Source organism: Python bivittatus, unplaced genomic scaffold (assembly GCF_059951505.1).
Source record: "Python bivittatus isolate LINGU-HERP-01145 unplaced genomic scaffold, Pbiv_v1 ctg000570_np1212, whole genome shotgun sequence".
Taxonomy (NCBI): Eukaryota; Metazoa; Chordata; class Lepidosauria; order Squamata; family Pythonidae; genus Python; species Python bivittatus.
The window spans coordinates 2,445,205-2,469,278 of NW_028277097.1; the positions used below are offsets into that span (position 1 = coordinate 2,445,205).

At 38.5% G+C, this 24,074-nt stretch overlaps 1 protein-coding gene across 2 annotated transcripts in view; it reads right to left on the reverse strand.

Moving 5' to 3' along the window:
* IL31RA (interleukin 31 receptor A) overlaps nt 1-18,364 on the reverse strand; it is a 31,693-nt gene extending 13,329 nt beyond the window's left edge. For both annotated transcript variants that reach the window (XR_015798292.1, XM_088152885.1), the window contains exons 1-8: nt 18,276-18,364; nt 11,541-11,629; nt 10,056-10,176; nt 7,143-7,294; nt 5,607-5,749; nt 3,763-3,928; nt 2,655-2,734; nt 1,358-1,574 (exon numbers count right to left, since the gene is read on the reverse strand). Coding sequence is in view for 1 of the 2 variants with exons in the window: in XM_088152885.1 (XP_088009011.1) it covers nt 1,358-1,574; nt 2,655-2,734; nt 3,763-3,928; nt 5,607-5,749; nt 7,143-7,294; nt 10,056-10,176; nt 11,541-11,628 (967 nt within the window). In the remaining variant the exon portion in view is untranslated. The remainder of the gene's footprint in view (nt 1-1,357; nt 1,575-2,654; nt 2,735-3,762; nt 3,929-5,606; nt 5,750-7,142; nt 7,295-10,055; nt 10,177-11,540; nt 11,630-18,275) is intronic.
* Nucleotides 18,365-24,074: the final 5,710 nt, after the last annotated feature.

Below are 24,074 nucleotides of genomic sequence, written 5' to 3' on the forward strand. Positions count from 1 at the left end.
GTGAGATGAAGTCTCTATCTGGGCAGATGCCAACCCAGTAGCAAGGTGCTCAAATAAGTGGATTAAGCAACACGTAGACACTTCAGGTAGGAACCCAAGATTTGGAGGTAGGGTTTCAAGATGTAAAGGATAGGTTTGGCGGGGGGGAGTAACAATGTCATTGGAATATGAAGAATAGCCTACAACTGGCAGATAAAATACTGACATACTGACAGGAAGAAAAGTTTTGGTCTAAAAGAAAAGGAATAGGGCAAGATTGGCAAAAGATTCTAATCCAGGAGGTGGAATTACACTGGCAAAACATTTACAGATATTAGAGACTGTCCTTTCTCAGGAAAGCTAATCTTTGCCACCCAGATTGCTCACATAATCACTTCAAGGTGATGCTCCAGATCAGAATAGAACTGTTATATCTCAATGATATACAATGATATCATGCTAAACTTTATTCTACAGCAAATTATTTGACTAAAGAAATCACATCCTGTATTGCATCCTTTAACTAAGACTTAGATCTCTTTTTACAAAATGGCAAACTCTGCATAAGCCTCTTACATCTATAGTTCCCCTGAGATAATTACCACCACACCTTTCTATGGGAGTGGCATAGAAGCCCCAGTAAATAAATAAATACTTTTATTTTATTTTATTATTTTTGGTGCCTTCGAGTCATTGTTGACTCCTGGTGACTGCATGGACTAGTCCCTGCAGTTTTCCTGGCAAGGTTTTTCAAAAGTGGTTTGCCATTGCCTGCTTCCTAGGGCTGAGTGAGAGGGACTGGCCCAAGGGCACGCAGCTGGCTTTGTGCCTAAGGTGGGAGTAGAACTCACGGTCTCCCAGTTTCTAAGCTGGTGCCTTAACCATTACACCAAACTGGCTGTCTTATTATACATGCGCACACGCACGCGCACACACACATACTCCTGAATTTTGCCCACATCCCTGATTTATACGACGCAACTTTATTCTCACCTGTCTTTGCTTATATATACATATTTAAATCTATGTAAGAAAGCTTAGAGGCCATTTTCATCTAACAAAAGGCCCAAAGACCAGTTGTTATTTCTTCTTTCATAAGATACCTTATGATTTGATCTCAGAGCTGGAGGAAGTTTCTTACCATAGCATATATAACTGTAATAGCAAAGTTGTTTGGTAATATTCTCCTCTAATAAAGAATCTATATATTTAGCAGGCCCTTCCAAATTTCTCTCGCTCTCAGATGCTCTGCAACAAAGCACCAGTATTTGCTCTTTGGCAAATAAGTAGTAATGCAGTATACAGTATAAACAAAAACAAAAACAAACCCTTTCTATGTCTTTGTGTATATATTGTGTGTGTATTTGTATAAACGTACCCACACTTTCTTCTCCTATTGATGGAATTCTAATAGTAGCTTCAGGAGAATCTCCAGCGCTGTTATGAGCAATAACACTGATTTCACAGGCTTCCCCCATCAGGTTGAAAATTACAGACTCATTCTGATTGTATTTTAATTCAGTAGTGTTGTTTTCCATGATGTACTTTACTGTATAGCCAACTATTATTCCTGAAGATGGGAATTCTTTATGTTCCTGGTCAGTTCATGATAGCAATTAAGAAGACAAATGATTAAACATGTATAGGACATCCTCAAAACGTAATGCGTGAATAATACACACAATAGTAAAGGAGGCACTTGAGAAATATTCCCGTGTTAGCTACAGAGTTATAGTTATTCATAGTCCCAGACGATTTTGCACCATAAAAATGTGTAAATGATTAAAACACATTTAAACAGTAAAATTACAGAATTGTTAAAACCTAAATAGTTAAGCAGTAGAAATTAAAAGGTCAGCATGTTTTTTTTCCTCCAATGCCTTTTGGAAGTCAATTTAGATCCCATGAAAGCTTCCTTTGGAAGAATTATGCAAAGCACCAGAATCTTATGTTCGTTCACAAGGAGTCAACTTCTGCAGCAACTTGAAGAGGTTTTCCAATGATGCCCATCTGTATGGGTCTCAGACGTATATCATTTCATATAACCACAGCTTCACCAGCTTTCAGGATTAGTAGCCATCCTGCATTCTCATCAGCAATTGCAGAAAAGCTGTATAATCTCTAAACAACATTAATCAGTGTGGGGTTTTTTAAAACTTACTTTTATTTGAACACAATTTTATCTTAGGTTTTTTAGCCTAAAACATGATGCTGTAAATATCAGCATTTCATTTTAAGAAATTTTAATAACCAGGATTCTTCAACCTGATATCAGACTTGAAGCTACAGTAAAGAACCTTGGAAACCATATATATAATCTTTATCTTTCCTGTTTCTCAGCAAAAAGAAAAAAGCTGTACATTTCTATGTTTAATTAATGCCCTCTTAGATAAACACTTCTTTATTAATGCCCTCTTAAATAAACACTTCTTTATTCTTGAAAAAACTAATAATTTGTTGAAAGGAATTTAGCATAAGAAACTTAAATGCAGTTCTTTTCCAAAGTCAATGGATATAAATTATGCTTTCACTGGAAAAGTCAGTCCAGACGAAGAGAGAACCTAGATTTTGACAGTTTAAAGCTTCTACTATATAGCTATTAAAATCTACTGAGAAATAAACCAGTACATTCATAAAAAGAAATTGGAATCTTTAAATATCCTAATGTTTGTTACCTTCCGCAGAAGATGCACACTTCTGTTTCCATTAGGATGAAAAGTTTCAATTACTCTCCATAAGTCTACTTTCAAAGGAGCTATTAAAAACAAATGAAACAGAATTTTAAAATATGAAAACAAAATGCATAAACATCCTATTCTTACAGATCACTAAGACAGCTGCCTCTGCCCTTTTGTAGGTTAACTAATGGTTAGTCTTCTCTAGCAGCAAACAGACATTTGACTTAACAGTAACACAATGACACCCAATTCTTTATTGTCCTTCCCAAATGGGCAGTTTCAGCTGTATTCTAATAATTGGGTATGTCAGGGCATCATGACTGAAAAGCTGGAAATGCTTAATCCAATTAAAAGAGGTTAAAGATATCAACTGCAATCATATCATCAAAGATATCAACTGCAATCATATCATCAAAGCCCTGCCATGCACGCAACACATGTTAAAAATAAGCAGGGCTTCCTTTCAAGATCAATGTCACTCCTTCAAGATAGGCCAGGTCAGGAAACAAACACCACAAGAAATACTAGAACTCTACTTTACTGATATAGGCTACAAAAACAGAATCTTGAAAACTGGTGGTATCTCCCCTTCACTTCCTTTCATACCAAGAAGAATCAAGGCAGGACCACTTTAAGTCTCTTTCTCACGCTTTCTTCTTTTCTCATACTGAGCCCATGTTTTCCTAATGGTCTCTGCATACCTTCTCCAAGGTCATCTCTGTGCTCCTCTGCTGGTTGAGATAGAGCTGCCTCTGTCACCAGCCAAACAAGTTGCTCTAAAGGAAGGCAGCTGGGAAGAAGTGCTCATGGGAGAAGCAGATGACCGTAGGCTTTAGAACGTACCCTACAACTCCATTTTTAGCTGGAACAAATGCTTGCAAAGAACAAGAGCCACCTGTACTATTTATATTTTCTTCTCCTACAACCCAACTAAACTAAATGAGTTCCCTGTATAAACGTTGCTGAAACAATATATGTGCCATTATTTCTGCGGCTTTTAAAATAAAGCTTATAGTTCTAACTTTAACCTTTATTAACCATGACTAAACATTTTTAATTCTGCAAATTAAATCTCTATGCCAAACTTAGCTCTGTTTCTACTTACCTTGTTCTTCTGTTCTGTTTGTTGCTTTTTTGCTCCATTCACTCCAGAATCTTGACTCATTAACCTTGCATCGAACAACAACTGTATAATTTGTAAAATTCCATAGGCCAGTGAGATTTGAACATTTTTCTCTTTCATAGCTACCCATCTGGACATTGATAACTGACTAAAAGTAAACAGAATTGTTGTTTCAATAACCACAGTAAAAAGAATCAATGAAAAGTTGTAAATTAGGGTTATCATGCATCCAGATAGGCAGATGTTGTTGTTTGATGATTTGATGGTGGTGGTGGTGGTGGTGGTATTATTATTATTATTATTATTATTATTATTATTATTCGTGCCAAATCAACTTGGTTTCTATTTTATGACAGAATGATCCCTTTAACTGATAATGGAAATGCAGTAGACATTGTGCACCTTGATTTTAGCAAAGCATTCTGTGAAGTTCCCATAAGATTTAGTAAAGTAGATGACAAGATGTCAGCTGGATTATGCTACCATTAAATGGATACAGAGCTGGTTGATCAATCACGCCCAACAAGTGTGCAGGATGTGCATCAAAGTGAAAGGAACTGCAGGGCTCCGCTCTAGATCCTGTAATAGTTCACATATGTATAAATGATTTGGGTAATGGTTTAGAAAATACTATGATCAAATCTGCAGATGACACAGTGGTAAGGTGAAGAACAAACAGAGGACAGTATCAAGATTTAGGAGAATCTTTACAAGCCAGAATATGGGGCAAAAGCCAGCAAGGTAAATTTCAGCAGGGACAAGTCCTACATCTGGATAGGAAAATTAAAGGATTTAGTATAGGAATGGGAGGGAACATACTGGGCATCAGTATTCAGAAAAAATACCTGGATGCCTTGGAAGATCACAAGCTGTACATGAGGCAGTGTTTTGCAAATTCAGCTGTAAAATAACCCAAATGCAATCCTAGGCTACATAAACAGGAAGAATAGTATAAAGACAAAGAGAAGTTACTATTTCTCTCTATTCTGCGCTAATCAGTCCACACTCCAAATACTAGGTCCAATTCTAGGCATCACATTTTAGGAAGGACACTGACAAACAGTAACATGACCAGAGGAGAGCAACCATGATGAGCATCAGTTGGAAGCAATGGGCATATTTAGCTTGGGGAAGAGAAGACTGCAGGCAGACACGACAGCTGTCTTCAAGTATCTCAAGCACTATGATGAAGAAGACATAGGAGAATTATTCAGAGTTATTCCAGGAGGCAGGATAAGAAAAAATGGATCTAAATTACAAGAAAGTAGATTTCAGTTGGATATCAGGAAAAATTTCCTAAAGGTGTTTGAATAAAGGCTGGATGGCCATCTTTTGGGGATGCTGTAATAGTGGATACCTGCACTGGGCAGACAGATGGACTAAATAATTTCCAAGGTCGGTTCCAACCTTTACATTCTATGATATTATAGTTTCCATCTTACTACCATAAGCATATTGTTACATCAGGGTAATCACAAATGTTAAACCATGAATGTCTCCTCTTCTAATATTTGAGTAGAGTTGACCTTCATTCAAAGGCATCAGAAGGGGGCAAAGAAAGAAATGCTTACACATTCATCATGATACACTTGTGCCAAATATTATGATGCAAAATGATGCAAGTACATACATTATCTCATTTGACTTGTTCAGGACACCACTACCTTCACTCTCACTTTGAAATGAAATTAGGGCACTTGGGAGCCTCATTTTCAATGCCATCATCTAAGGGACGGCTTGCAGTTATTATAAGCGTGTCATGAACAACTTCTTACTCCATTTTTAACTGATTTGTTAGAACTTATATCAATTAAAATTTGGCTTACTGAAATATTTTTTGTTGTGGCTTGGTATTGAATCTGGCACGTAACAGGATCAAAACTTTTGTCATCGTTATGTCTTTCCCAGCAAACCTTTAGCATTCCCTTCATCCCTTCTACTTTCATTATGGAAGGAGGACCAGGTTTCACTAGAATTAAGATATGAGTTGGTAAGCTTTCAGAGGTTAGCATACAATGTTAACTATTTTCAGTGACAGAAAACATGCATTTAGGACAAAAAGGAGTCAATGACTGTGCCAAGCAACCCAAGGTCTGTAGCAATCATTCCTAAGAACCACACAAAGTGCCCAAATTCACCTAGTACAAAGCTGCATCAACTAAAAATTGCAATAACTTTATCTGTAGTTCTGCCCAGTATGTTTGACAAATCTTATTCCAGATATTCATAGAGAAAACCCATTCAAATCCATAGTTAGATCCCACTCAGAATTTTAGAAACCAACTGGGTGCACAGATATCTAGGAATAGATTGTCATGCATCATCCCAGCAGCATCTACAGAAAGGGATGGAATAAAAATTGGCAAGATTATGGACGGAGTATTGCAATGCAAACCCTGTCCCATTTGAACGCGCAGATGATGCCTATACAGAAGAGGCAGGACTCGCATCACAAACTCCTTTTGTGGATGCTGTTGCATCAACCACTTCATTTCACAATGACAACAAAAGAAGCTCTTGCTGTTCATTTGCTATCAAATCCTTCTAAGAGGACATAGCAAGAAATAAATCTGAAATATTTTGAACATCACATCTGTACGCTGTCACTAAATTATGAACCTAACTGAGGCATAGCAACTTGAATTATAGTAAGCTAATTTATGTTCAGAGTTAAGAGGTACCATTACATCAGTACTCTCATCCAGAGCACACACTTATATATTTTGGGGACCCTAAATATATGATAGATAAATGGTCTGAGATCATTTTCATTGGGTTAATAAAAAGATCTGCATGCGCAGTATAGGTTTGCCCACATTACACCTCTGTTGTGCAAGCTGCACTGGCTCCCAGTTTCCTTCCAGGTGCTGGCTATCACCTTTAAAGCCCTACATGGCATGGGACCTGGTTATTTGCAGGACTACCTCTCCCTGAGAGTATCTGTCTATCCTACCAGATTGGATAGGGTAGGCACACTCCAGGTCCCTTCCCTGAAACCTTGCCATCTAGTGGGACCTCGGAAGCAAGCCTTTTCTGTGGTTGCCCCTACCTTATGGAACACCCTCCCCTGGGTGATTCAGCAGACCCCCACCCTTTTAGCCTTTCAGAAGGCCATCAAGACCTGGCTTTTTACCCAGGCGCTGGGATCGAATGAGGATATCTGGAGCTGATTCTGGGGCATCCTAAGGAGATGACTGAGGTGCTGGGTTTTGGTTCTTGGTTTTATGGTTTATGATTTGTGATTTTATAGTTATTGGTTTTATTGTCGTGAGCCACCCACAGCTGTGTTTAAGATGGGTGGCCATACAAATCTTTTACACAAACAAATACAAAATCTACTATTAAGCAAACAGTTGACTTACATATCTCTCGCAAATGTAGGAGAGTCTGGTGGGATGCTACTTCTCCAAAATTATTTTTTGCTGTGACTTGTATACGATAAGAACCATCTGGAACGTTGTACACTGAACATAAACCATTTTTCATTTCACAGGTATAATCCTTACTTTTATACCTTTTATTGAAAAAAAATCAAAAGTAGATGATTGTTTAAAAAAATTCTTAATTAAAAAAAAAGTGGTTAAGAATTTTACCCTGAACCCATCATAGAACTTATTAGACTTGACACAATTTAAGAAAAAAAATAGGCAAATTTTCCCCTTCATCACTGATATGACAAAACCCCATGGGTTTAAAATAAGTAAAGCACATGCTTTTCTCCCATAAAAAGTAATACCCCCCCAAATCTGCTGAGGCCAAAGTAGATATTATAACTAATCAGGATCATGTTATCTTGCCTAAGACAGATCTGCAGTTGGTTATGAAAAGCAAGCTCTCAACAAAGTCAAACACAATGAATCCAACAGCATATCAGGGAGAAAAGGAGGCAAGACCAGCATGGACAACTAGTGAGGACGCTGAGCCAGCAAACAGGAATTGAAGACTTTAAGACTCATCTTCCCATTATCAGATATGTTTAACTCATGAGGAGGGACTTCCTGAGTACAGCATTACGCACAAGTTCTATTTCTCAAGTAGGCATTTTGTCTGGCCACCACTGGAGTTTGTATCCTCTGGCACCTTCACTCCTTAGAGATAAGTAGGACTCAGCCAATAGTTCCATGGGAGAGTGGAAGGTTCCTGCCACCTGAGATTTCTCTAACAGAAACAAAACTCTATTACATGTAAGTAATGCATCTCACAACAAGAGGGTTTTAACTCTTCTTCCAAAAGGAATCCTCCAGGGACAATATGACATGCACACAGGATTTTTTTTCCTTTTTATTAACTGGTAGTCCCCACACAATTTCTATGAAGATTAGACAAGAAATACCAACATTTTGTTAAAGAACAAGAGTGAGGAATCAGGCAGAGGTGAATAGATGATATTGATCCAAGAAACAATATGGAAAAAAACAGTCCCATTCCCTTTTCCAGACAATCAGGAGGAGTCTGGCTGCACCTTTTCTGACTAACAATTTCTATTAAAAAGCATAAGCTTTTGTGAGGTGCAGCTCACTTCATCAGCTGCACAGAGAAGTTAGACTGATGTAGGATTTATACTGGGATGAGCCACTCTATGCAGCTGATGAAGTGAGCTACAACTCCTTTGGGAGAAACAGACTTTGAACCTAATGGCATGGAATAATTATCATCCAGTTGCCCAAACTCATCTGGGGGGAAAATATAAGAGTTGGAGTTAAGACACTCTTGGAGGAAACTGGCTTTTTTGGACCAATCCAGTCTGGGTTCAGGCTTAAGGGCCAAAGTAGCCTCGGTTACTCTGATAGGTGACCTATATAAGGAAAGGGATGGGGGCGGGGGAGTGCAATCTGCTATTTATTCTGGGGCTCCTGCTCTTCTTCACTTCCATTGTCTGTAATATTATTAGACTGTCTCTGAAAATTAAGGTGTTATTGGGGGGGACCACAAGGCACTAGGTCTCCAGTACAACTTCATATCTATATTTATTTATAAAGTAAGCAGATAAATACAATATAAAGCTGCTGGAAGAAATCATCACATGATAGCGAGTACAGAATCATCAGTGTGATGACTGATACCTCTATTTTTGTAAAGAGTATGGGCAACTGGATGTGCAAAACATCCAGTACATACAGTAACAGGCTGTGCAAAACATGGAGCAATGTCTAGATGCAGTGGTGGACTGGATAGGAGCTAATAAATTTGAATCCAGGTCAGACAGAGGTCCTACAGGTGAATGGGGCTGGGTAAGGTTGCACTTCCCTCTGAAAGGACAGAACAGTGACCTGGGAGTGGTTACAGAACATTCACTGTCACTATTGGTCAAGTCTCTATGAGGCAAGAAGCACCTTTCCCCATTTTGGCATGTCAGCTACAGTTCTTCCTAGACAGATCAGTGCAATTTTGATCTTTCTGCATATAACACATCCTCTAAATATTCACATAGCATGAGCCAGAAAGCAGACTTTTTTTGTTCTGGTATTTGTTGTGTACAATATGTCTCCCAGTAGAGCTAAAGAACACAGCAACATGTGTTTGGTGCATGCTGAAACCATTACTATTCTCTCAACTGTTGACATGATGTCAAATATTATAGTAGTATTGATGAGGGGATCCAAGAGATTCATGATACCAACCATCTCACTAGTAATCAGTTTTAATATATTACCATGCTTAAAGTTCTATAAGTTTTATTGCGTGGTAAATTATGCACCAGACATTTTAAAGTTATACTCTGCTAGGACTGCATGACAAATGGTAGAAAATAATAAAATGTATACCATAAGCAAACCAAATCAGTCAGTTATTTATTTGTTATTTATAAATAATTCACATTTCTAACGCATCAATGATTCTGAGTGGTGTCCAGAATTAAAAACAAGGATATTAAACAGAACAGAAAAGGAAAATGGTCACCCCAGTGGAACAAACATCTGCTAAAACCTGTAAAACCCTTACAGAGGGACCCCATGTCCCACCCCAGTCCAAAGCCTGGGGAAAGAGCCAGGTCTTCAAGGCACATTTAAAGGAGAGCAGGGTTGGGGATCTTCAAATCTCTGGGAAGATGGGTTCCAAAAGGCAGCCTCTCTGACAGAGGACGTGCTTCCTGAGTCTCACCAGATGACATTGTTTAATGGATGGGATCTGGAGCATGCCAATTTCGTCTGATCTTACAGGACAGGCAGCAGCAATGAAGGAGAGACAGCCTCTCAAATAAGTAGTCCCTATACCATGTAGGTGATGGTAGTCAGTTGGTTCTACTTCTTGATCACTATCCAATTGCCACTTACCAAGAAGTGTTGATAATGTATGTTGTATCACTGGATGTTTCTTTTCCAGAGGTCCAGCTGCAACTAAGAGTACCATTGTAATCATAAATGCAAGAAATGTTTTCAGGTTTCTGTGGCAAGGCTGTAATCAAGTGAAACAAAAGAACAGTTGTTATCAGGCATTTATAAATTTAATTTAATTTATTAGATTAATAGCCCTCTAAATGCTAAACGCTCAAGTATTTCCATGTGGAGCTTCCTTCATTTTATCTTCAAACAACAGCCTGTGAGGTATGTTGGGCGAGAGGAGGACTGGCCCAGAGTCATTCAGTAAATTTCCATGATTGAGGGGAGACTCCCCAGTCCTAGTCTTTAACCATCACATCACATTGGCTCCTTTCATTTGTAAAGAGAGGGTTGTATTTAATAAATATGACTACCTTTTATATTATAACTCCTACTATAACCCCATTATTTTTACTAGGAAATAATATTTTCCAAGCCAACCAACAGCTATCAAGACTTAGCTATGTTCCATTAACGAGGATAAAGGCCATACAAAGGATCCACACATATTGTACACAAAAAACATTTTTCATTGTGCCAAAGAAAATCTTCCTTCTGCCCCAGTTAGCTTCAGGAAAGAAGTTCCAAATAGCAAAAATATTCTTAGTCTTTACCAAGAATTCAATTAAGTAAAATTGCAAAGATTTAAACTGTTTACAAGTACAGTAGTCCTCGTTTAGCAACCACAAGTGGGACTGGCAACTTGGTTGCTAAGTGACACAGTTGCTAAGTGGAAAATCACATGACTGCAACTGTGCTCCTTTTCCCCCCTCCCCTGCCCTTTGGAATGCTGACTTGGGCACCGGGTTAATTAGCAAGAAGGGAATTAATGTTTGCATATACATTCATTGGAGAGGAAGGGATTACAAGACACAAAGCAGGCACACAATGGAGAATACACATTGAAAGGAATCTGCTAGCGCTCCCCTCCCCACCAGCCCCAAACCATACAGGAGGCACACAAACGCTGAAGGTGTGAAACTGATGCGTCTTGTCAGTTACTGGCACAGCTGTGGCTAATTAAAGTCACAGCTGAGCTTGTTAACTTGCAGCTTGCACCTTTTGGGGAAGTACTGCACTGCACAGAAAAGCAGCTCAGGAAGAGATTGGAGAAAGCAACTCAAGAAGCCATCGCTTGTTAAGCAATCTCTCTACTCTTTGAGTCGTAAATGTGGGCCTTGGTCACAAAGTTATTTTTTCAGCAACATTGTAACTTCAAACGGTCGCTGCCCGAGGCAGTCGGTAAGTGAGGACTACTATCGTTATTAATAACCACCTGTATTATTAGCCTCACTCACTGCTAGAAAGATAAACCACCGACTTTTATACTGCCTGCTACTAACAGTTCTTAAAAGCAAGTTCACCAAATGTAATTGTTTTATCCAAATTTGTTTAGCATTGCAACCCAGTGGCAAGAACTGGGCAAAAGGTTCCACTTACCAGTTAAGCAGAAATTGCAAAGCATTGTCAAGATCCAAAGCAAAGAAAGGAATGCTTTATTTTGGGTCATTTTGGGAAGGCTGGACATTCTGTAACAAAATGTAAGGATTGCTTGTTAGCTTGTTTTGCACAAAATGTCAGTAATTCTCTGCTTTCTGTGTTCATAAAACCCAAGCAAAAACCAAATATTTATAACACAAGCATAAAACATAAGATAGTATACTATATATATATACATAATAAACCCAGATAGTTCTGATCCAGAAAAAATGTTTCTTGTTCATAGGTTGGAGTAATTCTCCTGTAGTATTTACTATATATTTTTATTGGTGAGTACAATTAAATATTAGAATGAAAATCAAGTAGTTTAATATGGCATATTGTCTTAACTGAATTTCCAGTTGTAGCAAATGGGAAGGAAAAGGAAATACTGTGTCTCACTTTTCAGCAAGAGAATAATTTGGTATTAATACCATGTATTTCAAGCCCAAAAACGGATAAAGAGCTCTGATTATGAATTAATCTTCTTCCTCACAGGAATGAAAATACAGTTTGCTTCCTATGGTCTTTTAGAGCATTTAAAGACAAGTGTATTATTCTAGAGGTGAGTCATTAGAAGAAATCAGGACGTTCTCATGGTTGCTGTCCTCCTGAGAACAGAACTTCTGGTTTAACTTCTTGGCCAACATGTTTACCAAATCTTCTACAATAAGTGTGATTAAAAAATTATGCAATTTGAAGCAATCAGATCAGCTGTCTGCAAATTAATGCACTGCTCTTTGGCAGGCATTTCAGCCTGTCTATAGATCCAGATCAGACCTATCCATGTCTGTGGGGCTTTTCAAAGTGCAAAGGGACAGCCATATAAATTTGACAAATAAACAAACAAATAAAAGACTTCTGTTTTTAAGAGGCTCATCTCCTTAACAAAATGGCTCTTTCCTCTACTGTATAGTCCTTAATTTTTTTTTCTGCTTTGTCCTCTTTGTTGGAAATTAGTCAGGCAGGGAAAAAGTTCATTCCAGGAACCCAAATAAAAGCATTCATATTATATCACTGTTAATTCTCTGTCTGAAAACACCTGGCAAAACATACTCTTCCCCCTATTCAAACCCTAATTACAAATTAGTCCCCTATGAAATTACTCTTACTGTTAGGGTGTCTGTCCTAATTCAGCCAGAATCTCCCTGCAGCTTAAGGCCATTAGTCTGCATTTTGAAATTCTTACATGAACATTGCTGAGACCTGCAAGGTAAAAGTCAGAAGACCCCAAACCTCCTTTCCTAGAAACCTTCGGGTATTCACACCCTGCTCTTGCCTCCTGCTTCAGGGTAGCAGCTTGCTAGTTCCCACTGCTACCATCTGTCTTCCAAGGGGCCCTTCCCCTGGCATCCACCCCCTACCCCAGTACATGTAAGAGAAAAAGCTCGCACACCCTACGATACTTTTCTGATTATTAAAAATCAAAACATAAACATTGAATTATTTTCTATAGTGCTACCTGCTGGCTCTGTAGCATGAATGTGGGGCATCTAGAGGAATAACCCCTTCCTTCCACTCCCCTGGAAACAGACCAATGCTACAGAGCATAAAATCAAACTTGTTTTAAGATAACTTTTTTAAAAACAGCTTTAAATATTAAAATGCAGATATTGAATTTGAAAGGAAACAATTACAGAGCTCCCCAGACCATGCCATACAGCAATTGACTGATTAGTTAAATAAAAAGAAAAATCCAAAAGTACATACAATCCTCCTGAAATACAATACTCCAACATAAGGTGGCTGTAGTCTGCCATAAATGCAGCACTGTTTACCAGGATCTCCAAGAAAATACTGGAGGGGTATCAAACCACCATTACAGATCACAAGAAATTCCCCAAAATGAGCATAGCCTGAGATCTGAGAGGCGAGATTAAACACTCTATTCGGTCCCTGGTACAGAAACATTCAATTCAATTCAATTCATTCAATATGATGCCACCGATGCTTCAACCAACATAAAAAACCTGAGACTTGGCACCACACAGCTAACAGAAATATGTTTTTTAAATCTAGCATAAATTTCTAGCTGTACACTTTACTTATTTCTACAAAAATAGAAAACCCCTGAAGCAAATGTTCCTCTGCTTCCATTCCAATACTGTACATTACTTGAAGGCTACTGAGGAAATGGAACACCCTGCTCTTTAACAGCCTCTCTCCATCAGTTTGCTGGGCTCTGTCCCTTGGTTCAAAAAGACCAATATTTAGCTGTGTCCTACAGGCAGAGGGACTGGGATAACCTGACTCTGGATGTGACCAAGAACCCAAACTCTCAGGGACTGGAACGTGCCCCTGAGCTTGCCAGTTACAATAACTTGCACTCTGGAGTGAAAGGAATTGGCTGTGGCCCTCTTCAAATATAATTTGTCTATAAGACATAGGGTAAGTGTCAGAAGACACCATAAAGACCCTTGTAGCCTACAAGAGAGCTGTTTCTTTCAAGCCTTTTCTAAAGTTTGAAAGCCTCATGCAAATTGTTCTGGGGCTGAAAAAGTGGGGGGGGGGGGAATCTGTCTTTTGGATAGGGTATTTGGATTTGCATGTGTATTGGGATGGGGGGTGAGTTGCCTTTTGCAAGCTGCTTTGAAGACCATTCAGTTAAAAGTTCGTGTTTCCAAAATCAGTAAACAGAATTTTCTATAGGTTATTAGAACATGCTGAGGTCCCGTTAACTATTGCAACTTGCAGAAATTAATTACTTTTAAAGAAATTCTGTCCAGCAGTTAGAACTTTTTATGCAAGCTTGATTGCTAACAATAATCTATCCTTGTTTCCGGTGTCCTTCAATAATACTGAAGCTTATAGTCACAAGTAAACAAATGAATACTTTCACAGAATTAGGCACTGATTTTTCCCAGAAAATACATACAAGAAACACTATTGTCTCTTAAGAAGCCTCAGCCCTTTTTGTCCTTTTTCAGGTAGTTTTTATCCACATCTTTCAGAAGGTGCATTGTTTCCAAATCCTTGGGAAATAAAACTAATTGATATTAATACAATATAAGGCTTCTGAATTGCTTAATTCTGCAGTGTCTTCCAGAAATGGAACAACAGCTATAATTATTACTTTAACCATCATTTCAAATCAGAATTATTACAGATTTTACTTTACAAACTCCAAACCATAATTTCCAATACTGATTTGCCACATAAAAACAAACCATGATTTGTCAATTGTGATATTGTGCCTAATTATTTATTTCAACTTATTTGCACTGTACTGTACTTTAGTATACAAGTTACCAAAGTGGCTTATCTCAGAAAAATAAAAATATATGCATAATAAAACATACTAATGTCTTAGAAAGTTGTAATATAAAATATTTTTCCCATTACAGCAGCACCAGAAGAAACTAAGAAAGGTTTACCGAAATTCTCCTCTAAGAGAATGTCATGATTTGACATGAAATCAGCAATTAAGTCAAGTTTCACTTTAAAAGGAACTCAAATCAGACATAAGAAATCGCCAAGGGTGTCTATTTGTAGACATTATTATATGTTTTAAAAACAAAAGTACTTTCCATATCCAAAATAAAAACAGCTTGCTGGCATGCTGCTGGGGAATTCTGAGAGTTGAAGTCCACACATCTTAAAATTGCCAAGTTTGAAAAACACTGTTCTAAACTAATAGTAACTTCAGTTGTAGGAGCCCCTTTTAATACACCTTTTTTTTTTCTTGTATAAAAAAGGGCAAGTGGCTTAGTGGAAAAGAAATACATAAACTTGGTAATTTTTATTATATTTCTGCTAGCTAGAAAGAATTGTTACTAGCTACCAAGTTCAGACATAGTTTAATAATAGCTGGTCATATACTCTTTTCAAGCATTTATAAAAACCCCAAACATTCTTTATTTCTAGTACAAAAACCTGCATCCCTGATGCTGCAGGAACCAAGTTATAAGTGGTATGGGCAGCCCTAGCTCAAGGTTCTGTAATGGGACCCCCGCAGTAAAGCTGTCCCCAGAGTGACAGAGAGAAGAGGGTCTTTTTGGTCCTGGAAGAACCATGAGCCACTTCTCCCCCTATTTCTTCTGCCACCTGGGGCTTGCCTAGAGAAGTGGGAAGAATGACTTTTTGACCCAGAGGGATCCCTGGCTCTCCTCCTGGCCTTGAGAATCAGTGGGCGGGACCAGGGGCTGTGCCTGCAGGACTTCAGGAGACCAATGAGGCAGATCAGGCCAAACTGATCTCCAAACACTACCCTGCAGACTGTTTGGCATGACTTGTGCCAGCCAAAAGGAAAATTGCTCCTTTGGAAGCCAAACAAGAAAAGACGGGTAGAGGCTGTTTTTGTGATGGGCTGGGATTGTGTTGAGGACAACAGTCTGCATTCATGTCCTCAACAAATGGTTAGTGTTAAAAGAAAATTTTTATAAAATGATGTACTGCTGGTATTTAGCTCCTGATAAGTTATTAAAAATGTATACTAGTATAACAAATGTTTGTGGAAATGTTCACAGGGTGAAAAAACCTTTTATCATCTTTGGTGGACTTGTGAAAAGGCTAAAAAATTTTGGGACCAGGTATGTATTGCGATTCAAAAGATTCTTAAAGTGAATATTAAAAAAAAAACAGAATTGTTCCTGCTGGGTTTGATGGAGAAAGGACTGGAGAAACAATATGGAACTTTGCTTCTATACATGACCACAGCTGCAAGACTGTTATACGTGCAAAGATGGAAAGACTCACAAATACCTACAAGAAGAATGGACTATCAAACTAATGGACTTGGCTCAAATGATGAAGCTAACAGCTTTAATAAGAGACAATACCGTTTCTAAATTTGTCTCCTCTTGGCAACCCTTCCTAGATTATGTGCTTGGGTTGGGAAAAAATGAAGCTTTGATTGTGGGATTTAATGATTAGATGGTTTGTGTTGATAGAAATAATGTGAATTTGGATTAATTAGTGGTAAGAGATTAACTTTTTTTAAAATTTGTACTCATATCTGTATTGGAGATAGTCGGAAGTCACTTTCCGTTTCATCTTTCTACTCGATCTCACTATTTTAGTTTTTGTCTTTTTCTTTTAGTTCTATCTTCTTTCCTTTCTATACTTTCTGATTTGGATTTTAACTGTACTTTTTATATATTTTAATAAAAGTTTTAATAAAAAAACAAACAAATGGTTAGTGGAGTATCTGTGCTGGGTCGAGCAGGACATAGGGATGGCTTTCACTGCCATGTCCTGTAACGCTCTTTTTTAAAAAACTCTCATGCCTCAACTATAATTCCTATTTGAAGGAAACTCCCTCATAGGGAGACTGGGTTTTGTATGAGCTAACTTTGAGTAGATCAGTGTACAAGCATCTTGGCCAGTGTGGCAAAACTCTGCGCTATCACTTGTTTTATAAGCCTCTGCTGACAGAGAGCTGGGCAATTTGTTGATACAAATATGTGTTGAAATATTTGCCCTACATTTATACTTACAAGTCTAATGCTAGTCAAATAACTGTAATAAACCTGTATTATTTTGGCCTCCAAATCTAGTCCTTATCAGTTCTTCCATCTATTTGTTTTATGGGTAAATACATTTAAAGCAGAAATGAATAATCAGAAAAAATGATCGCATATACAAGATTTATATTTACTTTATAAAATGATTTAATGTGTCTATTTTCCCCACAACTATAGCACTGAGTACTAAGTGCCAGTGTGCACTCTGTAATTCAAAGATCTTTACCAATAACTTCTTCTGGAGAATTTAAACATTATTTAAAATACTGCTTTTTATTGAAATAAAGAGTATTGAAAAATGCTGAATAAAAGGTTACACATTATTCAGTGATTCTTGAATTGACCTGGAATGGCCTTAAAATTATCTGAATTGTTTCAAAAAGTAATCACCAAATTAATGGAATATAGAAACAAGCTTACGAAAAAGCTCTTACAGCACCCTTCTTCTATGCAAAGGGCCTCCAGATGTGTTGGACTATAACTCCCAAAATTCCCACCCATGAGAAGTTTATGGGGAATATAGTCCAAATATCCCATTCTTCCCAGCTGAATTCCCTTTCCAAATTTGTGGAATGCATCCTGCGAGATAACCAAGGGACAAACACACACACTTGGGCAGCTCAGACCAAAGCCAAATTTAAGCCTCATTTTTCAAAATATCCTTTGGGCTGCAATTTTAAAAGGTTTCAAAGGGGTTCTTATACACATCCTCAGTAGATACCTCAAGAACCCACTTTTAAAGAAAACACTCGCTACCGCCTTAAATGCCAAGATTGAGAAATACAATGCTTCCAGACTAAAATTAAACTGAAAATACTCTTTCTCAGTCTCGTCCAGGAAGAGGTAGAGGGAGGGAGAAAGAAAAGGAAAGCCCCCGGGAGCGGAGGAGCAAGATTATCCTCCGTTCCTCCAAAAGAGATTACATTCGAGGGAACCTGAGCAAGAAGCAGAAGGAAAACGCAGAAAGGGAGACTGCAAAGAAAGGGAAACGAAAGAAAAGACCGAGGGGGGATGGCTGGGAGGGGGGCATTAAGCAGCTGGCAGGAAATGAGCAAGAATTACTTAGAAAAGCTGAAAGTTAGTCAAGGAAAGGGACCAGGGTCCAGCGCGCAGAGGCCGACGGCGGGAGGCTTCGCTTGCCAGACGCGTAAGAGGAGCGCGAGGCTCAGGCGGAAGATCCCCCTGCCCGGATAGCCAGCCGGCCACCAGCACCATCCCGGTCTCGGCTGCTCACCTCCAGCCAACGCAGAACCGACTTCAGCCCGCTCGGCCGACCGGCGATTGACTGAGCCGCCGACGCGAGGCTTTCCCAACACGTCTGAGGTCACGCCTCTGGGCTTACCCACTTGCGGAGCCACCCTGTTTTTTCCGCTCCTTCCAGGCGCTTTCCTGTCCTTAAACGTCCCCCCAGCTTTGCCCACAGTGTGCCGGTCAGCTACGTTGGGGTTCCGTTCGCAGATCTTCTGACCGGGAAGGCTGGCAAAACGCCTCGAATATATCTCATTGGATGTCCAGAGGCTCCAGACACCTCACTAAGGGGAGATGTGCTAAGACATTTCAGAGATTATACTGTGAGAAGTCACCAAGTCCTGTTGGCATCCACCGGAAAGTTCTTAAAAATACTCCAATGTGACAGTGCTGCACTGCTAGAAAAAGATGTGGAACTTGTCACCGCCAGAAAACAGGGAGGTAGCAAAGGTAACACCAATTTTTAAAAAAGGACCCAAGGAAAGTATAGGCCAGTCAGTTTAATATATAGTTCACACAAATGGCTTTAAACCATAAACAAATAAATCCTTGATTTCTTTGCATTGTTCATTTAAGAAGGCCTTCTTATCTCTCCTTGCTATTCTCTGGAAATCTGCATTCAGTTGCTTATATCTTTCCCTTTCACCCTTGCTTTTCGCATTCCTTCTTTCCACAGCTATTTGTAAAGCCTCATCAGACAGCCATTTTGCTTTCTTGCATTTCTTTTTCTTTGGGATGGTTTTACTTGCTGCCTCCTGTACAATGTTACGGACCTCCGTCCATAGTTCTTCAGGCACTCTGTCTACCAAATCTAATCCTCTAAATCTATTCATCACCTTCACTGTGTACTCACAAGGAATATGATCTAAGTCATACCTGAGTGGTCTAGTGGTTTTCCCTACATTCTTCAATTTAAGCCTACATTTTGCAGTAAGGAGCTCATGATCTGAGCCACAGTCAGCTCCTGGTCTTGTTTTTGCTGTCTGTATAGAGCTTCTCCATCTTTGGCTGCAAAGTATATAATCAATCTGGTTTCGGTATTGACCATCTGGTGATGTCCATGTGTAGAGTCATCTCTTGTGTGTTGGAAAAGAGTGTTTGCTATGACTAGCTTGTTCTCTTGACAGAACTCTATTAGCCTTTGCCCTGCTTCATTTTGTACTCCAAGGCCAAACGTGCCTGTTATTCCGATTACTCCTTGACTTCCTACTTTAGCATTCCAATCCCCTATGGTGAAAAGGACATCTTTTTTTGGTGCTAGTTCTAGAAGGTGTTGTAGGTCTTCATAGAAGTGGTCAACTTCAGCTTCTTCAGCATCAGTGGTTGGGGCATAGACTTGGATGACTGTGATGTTGAATGGTTTGCCTTGGATACGCACTGAGATCATTTTGTCATTTTTGAGGTTGTACCCCATTACTGCCTTTCCCACTCTCTTATTGACTATGAGGGCTACTCCATTTCTTCTAAGGGTTTCTTGCCCACAGTAGTAGATATAATGGTCATCTTAATTAAATTCACCCATTCCCATCCATTTTAATTCGCTGATTCCCAAGATGTCAACGTTTAGCCTTGTCATCTCATGTTTGACCACATCCAGCTTGCCTTGGTTCATAGATCTTACATTCCAGCTTCCTATACAATATTGTTCTTTACAGCATTGGACCTTCTTTTCGTTTCCAGTTACATCCACAGCTGAACATCCTTTCGGCTTTGGCCCAGCCGCTTCACTCTTTCTGGCACTACTTGGAATTGCCCTCCGCTCTTCCTCAGTAGCATATTGGACACCTTCTGACCTGAGGGGCTCATCTTCCGGCGTCATATCTTTTAGCCTTTTGACATTGTCCATGAGGTTTTCTTGGCAAGGATACTGGAGTGGGTTGCCATTTCCTTCTCCAGTGGACCACATTTTGTCAGAACTCTCTGTTATGACCTGTCCATCTTGGGTGGCCCTGCATGGCATAGCTCATGGCTTCATTGAGTTACACAAGCCCCTTTGCCACAAAGGGCCTTGTGTAGAAGGGGGAACTGGGAATCCTTCCACATAAAAATCTACTTATGATTATCTTAAGCTTTGTTTGCATTAGTAATGTTACTGGAAAAACAAAAAAGAATCGTTTTATTGTTGCTAATGTTAAATAATTGGGAATTCTTGTGGATTTATTGTCAAACACAAATTGACTAGAAGGCTGAGATCTGTCTTATGGCCAGTAGGTATCTAACAGTTTGAATCAGAACTGCAGAGGAAAGAGGCTAACATTTTCTGTTTCCACAGCAGTTTCATCTTTTTACAGTATGATAAGAGGGAAGCAGAAGAGTTCAGAGAAGTGGAAATGGCACTGTAAAGCAAAGCTTTCTCCAAATTAAGCTCAATTCCTGGTGAATACATAAATTTTTGTGGCATAAGTTGGATGTAATTCTAGGCACCTCTCAAATATAAGAGCAGAAATTTAATTTAAGATATTAAATAATTAATGTAATTATTTAAATTAAACTTATTTAATTTATCATTATAATTTTCAAAAGTTTTAAAATTTATTTAATTTATAATTTATATTTATATTTATAAATAAAATCTTACAATTAATTAAATAATACATTAACATCTCAAATATAAGAGCAGAGACTTAATGTGTTGTGTTAATCCAACTGTTGTGCCTTGTAAGCCATAATTTATGATTTAGTATTGTGTGTCCCCACTCAGTTCCAATTTCCTCAACAAATTATAGTTAAACAAACTTAATCAGCATGTGTGAATTCACTCTACAGTTGAGTTCATGACATGCTAACTCTCTGAAGCAAGTTAGTAGGAATGTACAGACTGCTATCTAACCTTTGGTCATGGATAGATCCTTAATGAAGCTTGAGGCTAAGTTATTACAAATTCAGAGTGACACCATTTTCTTTTGCAGGATCAAGGATTTTAAACCTGGAAATTTATGGTGGAAAAAAAATCCAAATATTTCTTGATCCAAAAGGATGTTGGGGAATAGAATTAGGAAACGTAAAGGTTTGGAGAGTTATTGATAGCCAACACTAGCCTACATATATAAAGCCATTTTGGATTGGTGACCATATTCAGATTACTAACTATTGCTTGAAGCAAACCATAGCTCCAAAATGTTCCAGGGTTATCACTACGTAAACATAAAATCTATATGCAGGACTGCAGAGAATAAACACAGAATATCTATGTCATTTTACTTCAAAATAATATATATATGATCAACATACAATAGCTCTATGGAAAAATAGAAAAGCAGCCATGATGGGTCCAGCATATCTGTGAAACCAGCTTAAGAAATTGCATATTAATTCAGGACTTTTCTGGATTGGCTTCTGATGTGTTAATTTATTCATGCAGTCCTTACAATACCCTTGCACAATTTGCACAATTCACAAAATATCTTCCACTATCAGACAGTGCTACCATTACATTCTACCAGAAGTATCTAATGTGCAAATATGGTAACTCAGCTTTCATTCAGTTCCAATGGGAATTGCTGCTCAGAAAATATTATGAACTCATATCATAGCTTTTAAAGCTTTCCATAATAGTGATGTGGTGAGTTTTCAAGAGAACAAGTAAACAGCAAAGTTGCTGATTCTATGGAACACTCCCGAAGATAATTATATTTCAAAAGAATTCAATTAATCATTACAAGGATCATAAGATAGTCTTCTTCAGCCTGGGGCTCTCCAGATGTGATTCATTTCAACTACAAAATCCTCCAATAATAGGAGAGTTTAAATCCAGTTACTCTAAAAAGCACTAGGCTAGAGAAAGCTTTCAGAAAGTATTCAGTTCTGGTTTTAAAAAATGCATCTCAATCTATTATAGGCTGAATTTCTTTGCAAAATACAGTCTACAAAATTATCAGGATAAGATGTTAAAATGTTTTTGTTGGATTTGCAAAGACTTAAATCATCCAGCACAATTTTCTTTTATGGATGAATTAATGTATGAGTGTGTGTGTGTGCATGCATGTGTGTGTGTGTGTGTGTGTTTATCATTGATTGTGTGTGTGTGTGTATGTGTGTGTATATATCATTGATTGTGTATATAATCACAATCAAATCACAAATATATATAATTGATTGTATACATTTAAACGTTTGCAATCTTTTTGCAGAGAGAGAAGATTCAAATTTACGCCAAAATTATTCTCATAAACTAATTCATTTATCACATTTTAATTCTGACCTTCAACCAGAGTTCAAAGGAATATAGATACCATTATCATATTTTGTTAGATCATATTTTATTCTAATTACCACACTACAAAGTGGGAGAGCTGACAGCCCTGTGTTGTTAAATATTTTTATGAATGACTAGGATGGTCTTTGATAGGTTCTTTGTTTCTGCTCCCATGTCCTCCAGAGTTGTTTTTGGAGATCAAGTCTGGAGTATTGCACAATTCTATTGTGTACATCTTACAATGTTTTGAGGATAATTTACTGTTAATGCTTCTTTCTATACTCAATTTAATATATTAAATTGATTTACCCAAACATGAACTGACAAGTGGCAACTTTGTGTTGTGTAGCAGTTGTGCCTGTTCCTTAATCAGGAGGCTCTACTCTCAGTTACCCATGCCGTGGTCACCTCCTGAATGGACTACTGTAACACCCTCTACATGGGGCTGCACTTGAAGAGCATCTGGAAGCTTCAACTGGTACAGAAAACAGCAGCACAGGCAGTTATGTATACTCCTAGAATGGCCATGTTACATCTCTGCTCCATGAGCTGCATGGCTGCAGGTCTGCTTCTGGGTTCAATTCAAGGTGCTGCTTTTGACCTTTAAAACCCTACGTGGTGTGGAGCTGGGTTAGTTGAGGGACCACCTCTCCCTGGCTACATCTACTCATGACAAATAAATAAATAAAATTACACTTTTCCAATGGTTTTTTACTTTAGACTGAATTATGCATAAATCTGAATTAAGGATTGTTCAACCAGTTTGTTTTTGTCATAATGAACTGGATCCACATAATACACTAAACAGTAAACCAAGATTTGTAAACTGTAACAACCAAGTTCACACTATACACTGAGCCAAAATGTAATACAATCATATTATGGCAGTGTGATATACAGTGGTACCTCAGTTCACGAACTTCATTCGTTCCACGACTCTGGTCGCGACCCGAATTGGTCGCATCCCGAATCAAATTTCCCCATAAGGTTCAATGTAATTACGGTTAATCTGAACCATATGTTTTTTTTTTTAAAACCGCAAAAATATGAAACAAAATACAGTATGAAGAGAGAGAACGCTAACCTTGCTCGACGTGACTTCTGGCGTGGAGGACAGGAAGGCGGGTGGGGAGGCAGTTATTGCTTGGAGGGAGAGTCCCCCTCTCTACAGGAAGCCGTGACCATGTGTCACAGGAGGGAAAATGGCCGCGGATCCTGTTCATCACCCGATCCGGCGTTCACGAATGGAGGCAAAATTTTGCGAACGGAGCTGTCCGTGACCTGAATTGGTCGTGAACAGAAGCGTTCGTGAACCGAGGTACCACTGTAGTTTCCTTACTGCTAACAAGAGTTTGTTTGTGCAATTCTTTATATAATTTCAAAATACTGTTAAACAAAAGTAGCACTTTTTCACAGAATGCTATTGGATACACGGGGGCATAGTAATCAGATTTAAAATAATACAGTTTTCTTATTACAGTGTCTACGGCAATATGAAATGTGTGTACAGGTGGACTTTGAGTTACAACGATTCGTTCAGCGACTGAAGTTATGGCAGTGCTGAATGAATGGTACTTATGCCTGGTCCCC